Source organism: Tetrao urogallus (genome assembly GCF_951394365.1).
Source record: "Tetrao urogallus genome assembly, chromosome: 11".
Taxonomy (NCBI): domain Eukaryota; kingdom Metazoa; phylum Chordata; class Aves; order Galliformes; family Phasianidae; genus Tetrao; species Tetrao urogallus.
Window position 1 is genome coordinate 17,063,474 of NC_136824.1, and position 16,877 is coordinate 17,080,350.

Genomic DNA, 16,877 nt, shown 5'->3' on the forward strand with positions numbered 1-16,877 from the left:
CTGCGGCCATGGAGGCGCCGGGGAAGGGCGGCCTCGTTCTCGGCAACCTGGCCGAGGTGGTGGAGCGCGTGCTCGGCTTCCTGCCCACGAAGGCGCTGCTGCGCGCCGCCTGGTAAGCGCTGAGGGGAGCCGGGGGGGCGGCGGGCGGACGTCGACGCCGTTTCTGAGGTAACGTGGGCGGGGCGGGCCGGCTGTGTTGCAGCGTGTGCCGGCTGTGGAGGGAGTGCGCGCGGCGGATACTGCGCACGCGGCAGCGCCTCGCTTGGGTGTCGGCGCTGGAGCCCGGCCCGCCCGGCGGACACGCGTTGGTGCAGGCCTTGGCGCGAGAGCTCGAGGTGGGTCCGCGTGCGCTGCGGGGCCGCTTCCCCCCCCCCCCCCCCCCCCCCCCCTCGCCCCCATGGTCCCGGTTCGCGCCTCGCGGTGCGGGGCGGTGCCGGTACCGGGCCGGCGTTACCAGCGCGCCCGCGTCTCGCGTCTTCTTGCAGAGGGTGCACGTCCTGCCCCAGACCGTGCTCTACATCGCCGACGCGGAGACGTTCAGCGGGCACGAGGAGTGCCATGAGCACAAGAAAGGTACCCGCGGGGCGCGGAACCGTCGGGGCTGCGGGCAGGGGAGGGACCGCTGGGCGGAGCGCTGCGAGTCTGAATGTAAAAACACGGCTGCGGCACGTAGAAGCGAGGCGCTTTACCCCGAGCTGTTGGCGGCGCGGGGCTCTTGTGTCGGTAACGGCCGTGGGGTGAGAAGGGATTGGCTGCCGGTTTCTGTCTGTCAGGTCCGCTTCTCTTTGCCGTTTTTGTTTCCTTTTCAATAGCCAGAAAAAGAAACAGTAAAGAAACAGCCGTTGCGATTGAGAAACTGTTGCCAAAGCGATGTCAGGTCCTTGGACTGCTCACCCCGGGGATCGTAGGTAGGAGCCTCCTTTGTGTGCTGCGCTCCCTGCTGTTGGTGTGCTTGTGCCTTCCCTCTCACCTTCAGTTCTCATCCCACAGTAAACAAAGAGGAAACCTTTCTGCTCGTTTCTGTGATTTCAGGGCATAACTCGTGCCGTGCAGCTCAGCAGAAGCTTTTAGATGTTATAACGTTTTCCAGGTGTTTGCTGAGCGTTTGCTTCCAGTCTCTGTCACTGCAGCCATGACCAATAAGAGCAGGTCTAAAGCATGAAGGAGCATGGGGCTCCATGAACACCTGTGTGCAGGCACTAAGAGCCATAAACATTGATTCTGTGCCTACAGAAGGCTGTTTGAGTCGTTGCATTTAGAGTAAGGAAGATTTCTGTATATATCTGTGTCTCATGCAAAGTGACTTTAGCATTGTTTCTGGACAGTGGAAATCTTATGCGTTTCATCTTTCACAACAGCAGCAAAAAAAATTCACACTGGTTATCAATTAGGTGTGTTGTGATGGGAAGGAGCTGTCATGCATTCTGTCTATACTGCATATGCTGCTCTGCCTCTTTTAGCCTGAGTTGCAGACAAAAGCGTCAGAATCACTAATCTTTGTGTTTGTGTGTCATTGTAGTTACCCCTATGGGTTCAAGCAGCAATCAGCCTCAAGAAATTGAAGATGGTGAAGCTGGATTTGCTCTTTTGTTTCCCAAAATTGATGGGGTTAAAATCCAAACCTTCCATTTTCCTAAAGAAGTAAAGAACAGAGTCATTGACGAAAACAAATTTGCCGCAGCAGGTGCGTCCTTGTTCTCCCTTTGACCTGGGCTTTTTCAAGTGTTTTGCTGCTCTTTGAGACTCCAGTGTGAAACTGCGTGTGGGAGCAGCAGCTTCTGTGGTGTGTTAACAGAGCATTGAGGCTTTGCAGGGCTGCTCTGGTAACCACCCATCTCTTTCTACCCATCATCAGGAGTACTGAGGTTGTTAACCTGAGTTTGTCTCAAACTTCTTCATTTGTGTTGCAAGCAGAGCTGCTAAGAGGAAGCTGTTAGGTTTGAAGCAAGCCAGGAATTGTTTAAAAGTAACAGTAAATGAGTTTTGTGCCATTGGGAGTTATTCTGGCCACCTCTGTTTAGAAAGGAGTGGGAAGGAGCTTCTGCTTTTCTTCTATAAAGTAACTTTGTTTTCAGATGCTAAGTCAGGTGTTGTAAAAAGAAAGGTGTAAAGAAAACCATCTATTTTAACACAGTTTACATTCCTCACCTTGCATTTATGAGGAGTCATCTGAGAGCAAGTGAGCCTTTCTGTGAGTCTTCCTGGAACTTGGAAGTTTCTTTCTTGGGATAAGCAACAGGCTGATGCACACATTTTAGTAGTTCTTAATTTTTCAAGCAAAGCTGTTTACTCCATTGTGGTTCTTGAATAACGTGTGTGCTCAGTTCGAATCTGTAAGAAGATAATTGAGACTGTGCCACTCAAATGCTCTGGGAAAGAAGCTGAAAGCAGGAGGAAGCAGATACAATCTACTCATGAATACATGGCTGCCTTGTGCCTTGTTTTTCACTTGCAGCAACAGAAAGTCCATGCTGGAGGCATTAGGTGTTATTTAAGGAGGGAGTGAAGAGTGTATGTAGAACTCTTAGGCTTCGGGGGAAGTCAAAATAAGGGGACTGAAGTTCTTGTTTTTGTAGGCCTGAAGAATAACCCAGATCTTCGTGTGGTTCTTTTGTTTGGCTACAACTCCTGGAAGTCTGGAGCCACTCGTTTTCTTCATCAAATAGTCAATCCTTTGAATGAAAAAAGTATCATCCTAGCTGGGGGACAAGTGGAGAGCTTTACATCGCTGATCTCTGAGAAGTAGGTATATTTTTCAAGGTAAATTGTGAAAGAGATTTAACAGGGGAAATACGTTGCAGAAGCTGTAACATTTTAACTATGCCATATGCCAATCAAAGAGTTGTAAAGTGGTACATTTTGTTTAAAAGAACAAAACCCAACTGCTGCACTGTTCCAGCAGTTCCACTGATCCAGCAGGAAAAGCTGGAAGCTTTGTATGAGTGTTACACACTGGGTTCTGGAAACCCAGCTAGGAGAACAAGTGAGAACTTTCAGCTTCAGAAACCCTACATTTGTTTATTTATGTGCTTGCTCTCTGGCTTTCAGGTAAATTATCACTCAAATAGCAGAGACCATTTGTGTGACTGTTCTGGTTTTATGTCAGTCTTGTTTTGGGGCACATTACAGAGCTGAATATGCAACCTCAGCTGTGCCCTGTGAGCACAAGTAGCTCCACAAGGATGTTGCACTCCAAGGGCTGGGCTGGATCTGACCCACTGAGCCCCAATCCTTCCACCAAGAGCCCTGCAGGGGCTTCCTTGCTCCAAGTGCTCTGCTGATTTGCTAGTGCATCCAGGAGCATCCTGTGCTGGGGAGCGTGCTGCAGACATGGCTGCAGGCTCCTCTCGTACGGTGTTGGTCTGGACTCCGTAGTGATAGGAGTTGTTTTTTGGGTTTGTTTTTTTTTTGCATCTGATTTGTGCCATCTGCACCATTATTCCAGATCAGAGAGCTGTATCTATTAAACTATTACTAAGATAACAAGAATAGGTAACCACTGAAACCAATGTGAATCTGGCCAACCAACGAGCACAGACCCATAGCAACAGGGATCTGAAGTCGGGAACAGCTTCTAGACTGCTGCCCTGGTTTCATACATGAACTGCTGCTTATCTTTGGTTAAGTTTAACTTACGGTTCAGCTGGAATTGCAGAGCTGTGATATGCACCAACTGCTGAATTTGGCAAGTGTTTGAAAGACAGGCTTATGATTAATCCTGGGTGATGGATGTGAAAGGTTTTCATCAGGAAAGGTTGCTGGAAAAAGAGGGGAAAAAGGAAATCTGGAAGAGTGTGTTTAGTTTTTAACTACGGTGGCTTTCAAAACCCCCAGGATGCTGGTCTGTTTGGCAGCCCGCTTGTGCTGCAGCAGAGCAGTTCAGGCCTGGTCGCGCTGGGCTGCTCTCTAACGGAGGCCTGTTGCCTTTCAGTAATAACGCCCAGCCCAGCGATGCCTGCGGGGTGGTGGGGCTGGCTTTCAGCGGGCCCCAGATCCAGAGTGCCACAGTTCTGTTAGACCAGGACGTCGCTGATGAGAGGACAGCGGAAGCCGCCATGCAGCGCCTCAAGGCAGCAAACATCCCCGAGTGTAACACCATCGGCTTCATGTTTGCGTGCGTTGGCCGAGGGTATCGGCATTACAAAACCAAACAGAACATGGAGGCGGATGCCTTTAGGAAGTTTTTTCCAAATGTTCCCCTCTTTGGCTTTTTTGGACACGGGGAAATAGGATGTGACCGGATAGTTACTGGGAATTTCGTACTGAGAGAATGTAACGATGTAAAGGACGACCTGCTTCATGGTTACACTACTGTTATGACTCTCATTCATCTTGGTTCAACTAAAGCAAACCAGGCGTGAGTGTGTTTGCAGTGCATCGGTGAGCTGCTTCGTCCTGAAGAGCCAGCATCCTGCAGTCAGAGCACTTCCCAGAGCATAAACACCATTTTCCTAGCATTATCCAATCCTGTAGTTGGAACAGTTGAATGTAATAGCTATGAGGAAGCCTTGCCTTTTGTGTAGCCTCCTGCACGTGCTGAAATTGCAGGGAAATGACACTGAATGGAGTTCTGCAGTTGAAGAAAGCCTTTCTTTTTTCTAAAATGAGAACAGTTTGCACAAGTGGCAGTCAGAGGCCAAGCAATCACCGTGCAGAAACAATATTTTGTGCTCTATTTATGTGTGCAAAATAGTCCAGAAGAACTACTGGTGTGTGCTGAAATACTGGTGCAGGAAATCCACCGTTCCGTGGGTTTAAGAGTGATGCACAGCCTGCCCAGACCTGAGGCCTGTTTACAGAACTGAATCTTTTACCGTGTAAAACTCAAAGAAATCTTTAGGAAAAAAAACCAACCAAACAAGAAAGTGCTCATTAAATAAAGACAACGTTATGTAATTGCACCTGGCCTTCCGTTCTCAGAGAAAAAAGCTCCGATCTGGTGAGGTGCTCTCAGCTGTGAAGCTCAACTCAATTCATTATCTTGAACTACGTTTCAGTCATCTTAAATATTTGATTTAGAACAACACCTGATACGTTGTGTCTACCAGCACTCTTAGCCTTTGTGTACAAACGTTTACACAATCAGAGTGGACTGCTTAGCGTTTTAGATTCTCCTGTAGCACGATCTTCCCTGTTACAAACTTTTAAATTCACAGTACAAAAAAAAAAAAAAAAAGACTCTCCCTGGTATCTTTAAGAAATTTTTTGTTTTTAATAAGAAATTCTGGGCCACACAAGATCTGGTGATGTTTGTTTTGTCTCAAGCCCAACAACTTGGGCTATTGCATGTTTTGTGAGCTGAAGCTTTTACATCAGTCATCTACTTTGGGTGCTGCAGCTGAAGGTAGTGTTTCACAGTTCACATAGGTAGTTTCATCATATTCTCAGCATAGCTCATAATACATCTGCTCGCTTATAAATTCCTTCTTCCCTTTTACTTTACTTGGCAACAGAATGACAAGAAAGTAGGATTTGTTTTGGACTGTTTCATCACGCTTTGAAATCCCTCATTGAGCATCTGCCCTGTTCTCAGTTTAGGAAGAGGAAAATGCTTGGCTGTATATTGTACAACAGTGTGTCTTTTGCTGTCCAGGTAAGAGCCAAGGCTTCACTCGGCCACTTGCAGTCAATGTCTGCATGCTGTTTGGCACTGGCAGAGGCCTCGTGAGCAGAGAGAGGTTTGCCTGTCCTGAGAGCAGAGCTGCTGTCACTGGGTGCAGAGCACAGGCCGTGCTTTCCCATGGCTCTGTTGGTGGTGATGCTTCTTAACTCAGAGACAGAAGATGTGAACCCCATGTGGCCTTCTTGCCAGGGACAGGAGATCAGTAACTGTGGGTGTGACTTGGAACAGCTTTAGTTACTGCATTTGGAAGAAAAAGTTGGCAAATCAGTGTGCTTGAATTGAAGTGGAGGACAGGGAGATGTGTTTTATCTTTTCAGTATAACAGGAACGTCACGCTTGGCCTTTCCCACCATCTAGCACCGCATATTTGACAGTTTCTGTAATACAGACAGGACTTCTGTAGTAGTTACCACGAGCTCCATGAGTTTGGTGTAGTCACCAGCACAGCTGCTGATGTAAGCCTGTCAACTTCAACCGACTACTTGCTGCAATGGAAGTAAAGGAATTATAATCAACCACACATCTGGATCAGGAGTGCAGGCACATCCAGAAGTGCCCAAAGAAGCAGCTCATGAGCCTCAGCCAAGGCACGACGAAGCACAAAATGAGTGCAGTTTAAAGGAGCTCATTTCTGGGAGATGGTCTCAGCTCTAAAGGTGCTTGTGAGGGCTGCAGGCAACCACAGCGTGAAGAAGGCTCTGGTGGGGATCTGGGATCATCTCCACCACTGGGGAAGGGGGAAGAGCCCAGAGGACACCAGAACTGTGCGCTGCCCTGCCGGCATTGCTGCGCTGCCTCCCTTGGACTGTGCCATCTCTCCTGTGTGCCAGGGCAGTGGTGTGGTACATAATATTGCTACGTATTTGATTAAAGTGTTTTGGTATCCAGATTCCTTTTGCCTCCAAATTGTCGTTTACTCTTAAGCCGTGACAAAACTCCTGAGTGAGACCAATGATATTTGCTTAGCAGGTATCGTGTGCCACCTGTGTGGCTCGTCAGTCCCAGGACAGGGCACATTCTGAGCTGCTACAAAGAGCTGCAGTGCAGTCATTCAGACCTCTGTCACCCCAAAAGTGGACAAGGTTACATGAATATTTGGTAATTGGGTCACATGTGGATAGCAGTGCCTCTCACACAGCATATGACAAGACAGAAGGACCTCTCTGATGATAATTACCTGCACGGTTACAGCGGTGGTGGTAGTTTCCTGCAAGAGTATGTAAAGCTTACGGGACTACAACAGGAGTTTGTTTTGGTGAAGAAAAAAGGAGAACCTTCCAAAGGTCTGCAGGGAGCAGTGGGGATTTTGCTGACTGAAGGTAAAAGGCATTATTTTTCCCCATGTTTTGAATATGTGCTATGAAGCATTGCTCATTTCCACTTAACGCATATTTCAATTAAGTAAGTGAGCTGAGGGTGTAAAAAATGTGACACAAGGCAAGTGGCATGATACATAACCTCTCATTTGCACCACCAAACAGCAATACAAAAAAAGCATCAAACTATGAACTAGAATTTTTATTTTGAAATTCCTGCTGCAAAAATTCTCTTACTATGGGTTTTTCTGTAGTTTTTCTGTAGTACAGTTGTAAGGAAGCAAGCATAGCTTGATAGAGAGAAGCCAAATTATGCTAAATTGTCCCAACTGTGCTGTTGGAAAGCAGTTTCGGTTAAAAACTGCAGAAAACTGCAAAGAGGGTGAACTTGATTCTTGTTACTGGCAGTGTCAGAAGGTTTGTTTGGGCCCAGGTTAATATTGGAACGAGCCTTACTTTAACAGAGGAATGACTCAGCCTGAATCATGCCCCCTTGGCAGCCGGCAGTAAACACAGAGATGTAAGCGATACAGCCAAACTCTGACTTTCAGCATGAGTAGGGAAGGCTGGTGAGAGCATTGAGCCTCAAACTCCATTTTAATAAAGCCAAGTGGTTACATATGATTCTGATTGAATTAAAAGTCTACCTGAGCACGCTGAAAACATTAAGAAAATAATTATTTGTCCCTGACAGCCGATTATTTTTCAAGATTATATTATGGAGAGCTTAAAAAATGGAGGTTCGGACATTGCAGGTGGCTCGTAGTGATGCTGGCACACCTAGCAGCAGTTCATAACAAGGAAGGGTGCTTTTCTACACAGGTAACATACAGAGACATCAGAAAATTGGAAACTGTTTGGATTATTTGGAAATTATATGACCTGGATACTTACGTTAGAATCATTAACAGCTACTTGGAAAAGGTGTTGAAGTCCTTTGATAGTTTAAGAGCAAAAATTTTATTCCCAAATCTGTAGGATTTATGTTTAAAAAACCAATGTATAAATTTTCACTGTTACATTTCACAGCTAGAGCATCACTGAGATCAGCAGGTAGCACATAGATGTTTCAGAGTGATTAATGTCACCTTTTCAGGGTAACTTTTCACAGCTCCAGGAGTTAGCAACAGCTTTTTTAAAATAAGCTCATCTTTGTTGTCAGTGTGACAAGTGAGAGTGAACACAAATTCCCTCAAAACAGGAACTCCAGAGCTGGCAGAAAGGGCTATAAGTAGTTTGAGACAGCAGGGAATGCAGTGATGGAGAAAAGAATAGGAGCTACAGCATAAGCTCATATTACAGAGCCCTGCTAATAAAGTGCCAGTGGATGGTCAGCTACAGCTATATAGCCCAGAGGAAGCCTGTACAGAAATAGGTAAGTTAAATGCATTCTCTTCTAATTACACTGAAAACACGTATATGAAATAGAGGTGAATTTAGCATTAGAAACTGGTTTTAGTGTTTGTTTGGAGAATGAAAACAGCAGTGTCTTGGTATTATTGCAGGTTTTACATCTGCAAGCTTCTTTCACACAGCCTTGGCTAGCTATAGGAGTCATTATTGGTGAAAGCCTTTTTGGAGTACCAAACAGAACGGAGCTGCAGCCTGTTAAGTACCTGAGAGAGTGTGCATTTGGTACTTTGCTAAAGTGCTCCCTGGTGTCAGAGCACAGATTACACTGAACAGGTTAAAAAGGGCAATAAATAAACAAAACACCCAAACCAGACTCTGGCTAAGCACAGATGGGTAATGTTACATACAGTAACGAAAAACCTGCATTGCCCTTCTTAGAGAAAAAAAAAGAAAAAGCAGATGGTTTATGTTGGGATTCCTTCGATTATCCCATATCATCAGACAGTGAATGTGTGCATCCCAGCTACCTAAATAACCCTGCCAGAGAATCTCACACAGTTCAGTTCTAAGGCTTTTTCCAAACTCAGCAGATATATCTTCATCAATATTGCTGTGTTTGGAGGTGGCCATACTACAGGGGAAAGTGCTACCCAAACTAATCCGCACTCCTCTCAGTTTTTGTATCAGTAGTGTGATCACATTTAAAGTGATGGAGGAGTAATTTCAAAGATAGGAGATGTTATATTTCTCAAAAACAGAGTGAAGCAGAGAAGGGACCTCCTTGCCCATCCCTTGCAGATGGGCACACAACCCCACACAACCCTTTTCTGCAGTCCATTGGCTCCAAGAACAGTATCTGATTGGAACCAGTGTTTTCTGTAGCTTTCTTGCTCACAGGACGACTTAATTTTTAAACAAGCACTGCTTGACAGCATTGTGCAAGTTTATTAAATCAGAGGTAATGTGGGCTATGTGCTTCCTGTGGTGTTTGACCAGCTTAAAATGAATTTATAGCCTCCTCTCCTTGTGACCTGAAAGGCAAATTCACCAAGCTAATGAATGGAAATAATTAATTTTAGAAGCTGAAACATTCTCAGTTGCAATGGATGTGAAGCAGTGTTGACCGCTAATAAGATTTCATTCAGAGATAACATTGTTTCATAGATGGAGTTGTTTGCATTTAAACACCCATTTGATTTATTCATTCTCACTTTTTGTACAAATTGTTTCCCAGATAATGCAAATGTGAGTGGTAATACTGGAGAATTATTCCACGTCTGTCTAGAAAGCTGAGAGGGCTTTAACCGTTTACAGAGTACAACTTCAGTCCATTCGTTTTCCACATCTTGTAGCAAGATTTCCTCCCTCAGTTTCCATTTCAGATGACCATAAGCCTTTTCTTCTTCGGTGAAAACAGCGTGCTGGATGTTACTGTTAGTCAGTCTGAATGTCTTGTGATCAGTAATGCACAGAGGTTGCCTGACAGCAGTCTTCTCTGACTCAATTCCACAGAGACTGTGCAGAGTATTTCAGCTAACTCTGATTCTGATGCAGCTGTCAGGATTGTTGCACATCTCCTGAACTGTGAATCTAACAGTGGCGTGTCCGCATGCGATGAAAAATCACTTTGTTCTTTCCTAGTCTTTAAAACAGTATTAACAGTGTCCTCCTGGGTAACTGACAAGGGTTTGGGGTCCCAAAACCAGCATGTAAGCTGGTTAATTTGAGGAGGAAGCTATGCTTTATACAACTGGAACGTTTCTGGTTCAGGATCTCTGGTTGATTGGATGTTTTCCTGCAGATGCTGAGCTTTCACTCGTACTCCAGCTTCTTTCACATGAGTCCTCAGAAAGTAATACATTTTTCTCTGTTTACTATTTGCTGTTATATTATTATTTTCTCCTTGACTTCTTACTGCATACACTGTAACACTTTGTCTTTCCTTCTTTGTCTTGCTGTGTTTGCATCTACGTGTGTGTAAAATATACGCTATCTTTTCTGATGCCAGAGCATGCAGTAGACACCCCAGGAATTGACTCTGATTCACATCTTCCTTTCCACCTTCGTTTCTAGACACCTTTTTTTCCCTTATTTCAGAGATGAGAAATCTGCATTCTGCATTTTCTTCCCTTTCACTTCCAGAAATGTTCTCAAGCTTTTTCTTCAGTACAGCATGGTCGATGCCACGTAGTGAGCTGCTAGGTGATGTGCTGCTGTATGAATGCATGTTGGTTTTTGTCTTAGTCACAACCTCCAGCGCTAGAAACAAGATGAAAGTAGGACTGTTCAATTCATGTCTTCCATGCCTCTCAGTACCCAGCCATTCTCTTTGTGTCATCAGGGGAGAGACAGACCATGTCACTTGGCTTCTCTTTGCCCGAGCCACATAACCCTGTAAGGAACCAGAGAGTGATTCAGATATTGGTGATGGGGATAAAACAAAGGTGTTGTTACAGAGGGCAGCTCTTGTCTAACCAAGACATCTGGCTGCATATTGCTTTGTTTGAGGGATGGACACGATGAATAAAATTCCTGACTGTCCTCTGTAAAATAGAAGCTGGGATTCCTCGTTAGTGAGATTTTTAGAAGGCAACACAAAAATATCAAGGAAGGTGCCTTGCTTAGTATTAGAGACATATACCAAACAAAGGGTAAATACTCTATGAACTAAACTTCTAACCATTACCAATCTGTTCTCCCAGTATTTTCTTTGAATTAAAATCTTGCATCAGGAAGCTGACCTATACACCAGTAGTGGTACCTCACCCTCTGTTAATAAAAGCCCAACTATTGCCTTGAGGAAAGTAATAATTAATACTGTAAGTGTATTGTGAAGTGTTCTGTATTCTGAAGCAGGCCAAGTCCTGGACGTGTAACACGGCTACGAGTTTTGAAGCTTCTGAATCGAGGCAGTCCTCAGCTTCTCCAGGACAAAGGTTCACAGCATAACCTCATGCTGAAAAATCCAATGGTTGCCTCATGTTCTCTTGCAGAGAAGGATAATTATGTTATACTTCTCATACAGAAATCAATCTACCTATCTATCTATTTACCTATCTATCTACCTATCTATCTCATACCTTATCTGTGCATTACTAAAACCAGTAGCTTGTCATGGAAAATCTCACAAAATTCAAAAGTAGGTTATAGTGATTTCTGAATAATCTGATGCACCTATAAAAATACACAGAAACTCTCCTGAATGCAGCAGATTTTCTTCATTTATTAATTGCAGTCTTCTCTAAGATAAAAGCAGGCCTCCTATTAGGGTGCTTTCTTTTCTTAACCCCCTTACCATATCAACCTCTGCAGCTGTTAGGGTTGCTCTGCACATCATTTTCTCACCATTCTTCCACTCTAATGCTTTACTCCGTTATTATTTCTGAAAAGCAAACAAAGCAGAAGCTTTTCACTAAATAAATCTTCTTTCCCTGCTTTCATCGCTTCATTTTAAATGCACTCACTGTTGCAGCCATTGCTGCTTGTAGTCTCCACCAGGTGGGCACCACACTCTGAGGAACCTGTCCTTGCAATGGTGGCTTTCCTGACCATAGGAGAAAAAAAATGGAGAAAAAACAACACAGAATGAAAAGTTACCAGAGAAAATAAACATGAATTGTGTGATACTTCCACTAGAAAAAAAAAAGAGCAACATAGCTCTTCTGCAATTACTTCCTAATTAACATCCAACATTTCTGAGAAGCATGTATTTGAGGGAGAGCAACAGAGATCAGAGGCAGGACAGAGCACTTGGACCTACGGGGCTTTTCTCCTGAAGTTAATGTTCCTGTTTCAGTCTGATTTGTCAGGATTTTATTAAACAGTGAGAAGATAACACAAAATTGTTTAATTTATCTTTACCTCTCTTAGCATTTGGAAGGGAAATTTCAATGGTGTGATGTTTTCTACGTTTGAGGAGAAGCACATCCTTTAGATAGAGCTTTTCCTTGCTTTCTCTTTCCCTCTTTCTTTTAATAGTAATCAGACATCTGCTCTCTTCAGAAGAGTCATGAGCTGTTCTCCTTTCTGTCCAGTTTGTGTCCTGTGGAGGTACAACTCCTCCACAAAATCTGCTGCCTTGGATAGCTCAGATGGCTTTATTCCTAGACCTGTGGTTTTGGCTGGCGGAGTTCCCATTCATCAATATTAGCTTATCATATAGCTAATTTGGCATTTTAATGTGTTCTTATAATATCTTATGTAAATAAATCACAGTTATTCTAGTATTCCATGGGGTTTTCTCTACCCCTCTAAGTGTGGCACTCTGGCCTTTGCATATTTTTCTCGTTATAGATCTGTTTCATGTGCAATACATGCTAACCAGCTACGTAATCAGATCTGCTTGGACACCCACCTGTGCAACATGGTCTAGGGAGCCAGCTTTGCCAGGGGGTTGGACTAGATGACCTCTAGAGGTCCCTTCCAGCCCCTGCAATTCTGTGATTATTTCTCCTACAATATGTTTCTGGAGAAGGAAGGGCCAGATGGATCTCTGCTGACCTGTGAACTGCTTGTAGCCAAACGTGCCTTTTGTTACCTGAGGAACAACGTAAGAGCAGGGATTTTGAATGCTTTCCTGTTTTCCTCAGAACACAACTGCAGACTTGTCCTGTATCAGCCTTCTGTAGAGAAGTTAATCATGATTTTGAGATTTCCCAAGACGTCTGGTATGAAAGCTAGATCCATGGGCAGCTAACTAAGTCATCAGACTGAGTTGCTGTTGTTTCTCTGAGAGGCTCTACTGCTTGTTCTGCCTAAGTAAACTGATTTCTGTAAAGAAAGGCAGTTTTTGAGGTTCAACTTCCAACTATGTGAAAGAGGAGCTGTGCAGACCTGTAATTGCTGTTATGCGAAGCTTCTTTACTTTGGTATTTGGTCTTTGACCATAAAACTTAGTAAATTGGCTCCAGCCTCCCCTAATTTTACTGTATGCGAGAGGAAAAAGCCTCTATAATGGATTCGTTTCTGAATTTTATGCTCTCTGAAGACTTTATTTTTCTTTTTTGCCTCTGTAGAAAGAGTTATATGGGACAGTGTGTTATTTATGTTACATAAAGCCATGCTTCTAAGATCACACCAAAGAAGAGATGTCATACTGGCTTCATAAGGGAAAGTTTATCTTAGAGCTTCATATCTGGGGGGTATTTCTCAATGGAGATGCTTTTCATCTCCCAGAGATTTTCAGCAAGCGTTTTCTGTCTCAAGAGCAACACTGCTACATTAGCAGAGATCACACACAGCCTCAGTGCATCACCACAGGAGAGCTGGGCTCCTGCCTCTTTTGCCACAGCTACCAACACAGGGAGCAATTAGTGCCTCACTGCAAATTGCTCTCAGTTGGATCCAGAATGATAACACCAGCTAGAGGTCTGCTGGCTTCTGCACGTGGATAAGTGGTGGTATTTGAACAGCACCATGTTTGATGAACACTGGTTGTGGGTGGTGGTCCAAACACATGCACACATGGCTGCAGTCAGCTTTGTTTTTCAGTTCATTATTCAATGCACCATCACGGGCCTGAGGTGAGGTTAAGGCTTCTGCTTGCCAGAGTGAGCTGGGAACAGCTGTGGGTGCTTTGGGACTGCCCAGGGAGCCCTGTCCTGCATTCTCTACTGGGCTCCTCTTGCCTCTTGTATTGCTGATGGCACGTGATGGACAACATTCTAACAAAGAAGAGAAACTTGACAGTATCTTTGGCTTCTGGAACGCTGGACTGCTTTTCTAGGTTGAAATACCCACCTAACTCAGAAAGTTGTTGAGACAGTGAGAAAAGCAGTGTTCAAGGAGTACCAAGTGCTCCATGTTCTCCCTTTCTGGCTTTCTTGAGAGGAGAAAGAAACTAAAACCTAGCTCATGGATGAAAACCACTGCTTTCATCAAAGACCAGGTATCAGCAAAGAAGATAAGGATGAGCTTGCTCGCCCAAACAGATTTGGTGAGCCACTGGCACAGGCTGCCCAGGGAGGGTGGTGGATGCCCCTTGGAGACATGCAAGGTCGGGCTGGAGCATGCTCTGAGCACCTGATCGAGCTGTAGGTGTAGCTGTTCTGTGCAGGGGAGTTGGACTGGATGACCTTTGGGGGTTTCTTCCAACTCCAATGATTCTGTGACTTGTATGAATTTTTAAAGTTATTTAAAGCTCTGTTCTATTCTAGTTACTTGGTAATAATTTGTAAATATTTTTTTGCTAACTACTAATACAGGGCTGCACTGCTGATAAGACAGGAATAATTTAATTTAAATGTCCAAGGGAAGGGAGGGGTATCCTCTACAGAAACTTTTTTTAATACTGTTTTATCAAATACCCTGAATCTTTTCTCAGTGTACTCAGGTATAGGAAAATGGCACTTGGTAGGTTTCTATTATGGCAGCTGAGGTGAAACTAGACTGGCTCTTCAAAAGTTGCTTGTTGAAAGGCACTGATCAGAACAGTCTGATTATGGAAAAGTGAGGAACAGAACTGCAAGAAGGACATCATAACCAGAGAGAAATGCAGCATAGAAGCGACCAAGAGGCTTCACGTGTGTGATGGCTAATAATTATAGGGCCTACTAAGTTGTCCTGTAAAGGCATAAATATATATTGTACCTCAAAAACAAGGGAGGATGTAAGAGATCGACTTGTTTGCACAAATAGAGCTGTATAAAGGCACCAGTTACTTTGGCTTTACACTTTGGTAAGTCACCTCTACTTCTTAAGCTTTGGACAACATAAGGGGTTACTAATATTTTAAAATATTAATGGTAACTCCAGGTGTAATGTGCAATCTCTCCAGAACTGGTCTGATAGTTGCTTTTAGAAAGCGACTAGAAGTAATAGCTTAGAAAAGACATTTAGAAAGAAGTAAAACATTATAGGCAGCAAGCTGAGACATCCACATTAATTATGCTAAATAACCACACAAACCTTATGGATAATGCATTACATACTTTTATATTCAAATAATTAATACATGATTACCAGAAGCAATTTCTACTTGATTAAATAGCTTCAGCACTTTTACCTGCAAAGGAAGTAGAATGTTCCAATTAAAAGAACTCCGAGAAGGAGAAGTGAAGCCAAGAGAACTGCAAACAGGTCACCTTTGGTTTGAGACTTGATGCTGGGCAACAGAACTTCTTCACAGCGTGCTCCTGTGTAATTCTCAATACACCTGGGAAGCCAAGTTGTATACAAATTAGAGCACTATGTGTCATCTAGCATGAAAAGTCTTTTGTCTTAAGTGGGGTGAGAGTGGGGAGAAGTTTATATTCCTTTCATAGCACACTTTCTCAGGGCATTTCCACCTGCCTCGTATTTCTGGAATAAAGGGAATTAGGCATGCTGGGCATTACATTTCTATCCTGATTCATACAGTTGTTCCATGAAATTGTTAAATTATGTATTTCTCAATATGTTTATTGGATTAACAATATATCACGCAGTTAAATCTGCCTCTTTTATAGGTAGATTAAATTAAACCCAGCTTCTTAGTGCTAACTGAGTTATCCCACAAGATCTTATCTTGCACATAGTAATCATGCTTTCTTTTCTTCCTTTTGTGTAACTTGTTACTATTCTTTGTTGAAGAACTCCTTGGGAATTCACCTGAAGAGCTAAGACACTTAAATTGCAAAGGTAGTTTATTTCAGTGAAATAATTTGTTCCAGAGAATGATTTGTGCTCAGTGAATGAGAGACTGAATTGAAGGTTTCCCTCCTATGCTTATTTCACGTAGTGACCTTCTGAAAACTTCTTCCAAAGAGAGGATTCACAATACATCAGAAGCTACAGAAGAAGCAGAAAGTTTTGCACAGTGCAGAAAAACATCTTGAACACTTACGTTTCTTTCAGACAAGGCTTGTTTGCACACCCAGGCAGTTAGCTTAGGCACTCTAGGGAACAAGGCTTCTGAAGAGCTGCAAGGAACTAGCTTAAACTATTTATTACGCAGAAATTAGGCTGGTCTTAACGAAATGACTACAGCCTGAACAAGTGCTCTGGGACTTCCTTCTGCCTCGTTATTGAGACATTATTAGGAATGAAAGGAACACATCAAACCTCCTCTGTTTGAAGAACAGCCCCACCCAATCTGAAAATCTGGTGTTTATTGAGAAGATTCAAACAGAGCTTCCTTCCTTGCTGGTAAGTAATGCATCTGAGAAAAAAGAAATCCCATCCATAAGATGGATGCCTCCTTTGTGATAACAATGTTGTAGACAATCCTGTTGCATCTGATTGTTCTTGGGTAGTTTGCAGGGATGAAGAAATGAAGTATAGCCTTAAAATATGGATCTTGTATTTATCTTTCATTGGGTATAGAAACGAGCAGGCATTAGATGGCAGCTTGGGAGGGTAGTGGTGTCTGTATGTAACATGAAGATAGAGAAGACTGACTTAAGCAAGGCTGAAGCTTGGCCTGCCACTTTTGGAAGATGTCTGGAAGAAGCACAACAGCAAAACCCTTAGAGCTCCCAGAACAGCCTCCTGACAGAGCAATTAGAATCAGTGCCTCCAGTAGCCTGATGTCTGTAAGCAGCAGAAACAGAAACATAACCAGAGACACAAACCAAAATATGACCACGGTCTAGGGCTAAACATGATGG

At 43.7% G+C, this 16,877-nt stretch overlaps 1 protein-coding gene across 1 annotated transcript; it reads left to right on the forward strand.

Moving 5' to 3' along the window:
• Positions 1 to 8: 8 nt before the first annotated feature.
• On the forward strand, positions 9 to 4,361 carry FBXO22 (F-box protein 22; the record flags this gene model as incomplete). Its single annotated transcript, XM_079540617.1, has 7 exons — positions 9 to 112; positions 203 to 335; positions 486 to 573; positions 813 to 908; positions 1,520 to 1,684; positions 2,577 to 2,742; positions 3,932 to 4,361. 7 exons carry the CDS (start codon positions 9 to 11, stop codon positions 4,359 to 4,361), a joined length of 1,182 nt encoding a protein of 393 aa, XP_079396743.1.
• Positions 4,362 to 16,877: the final 12,516 nt, after the last annotated feature.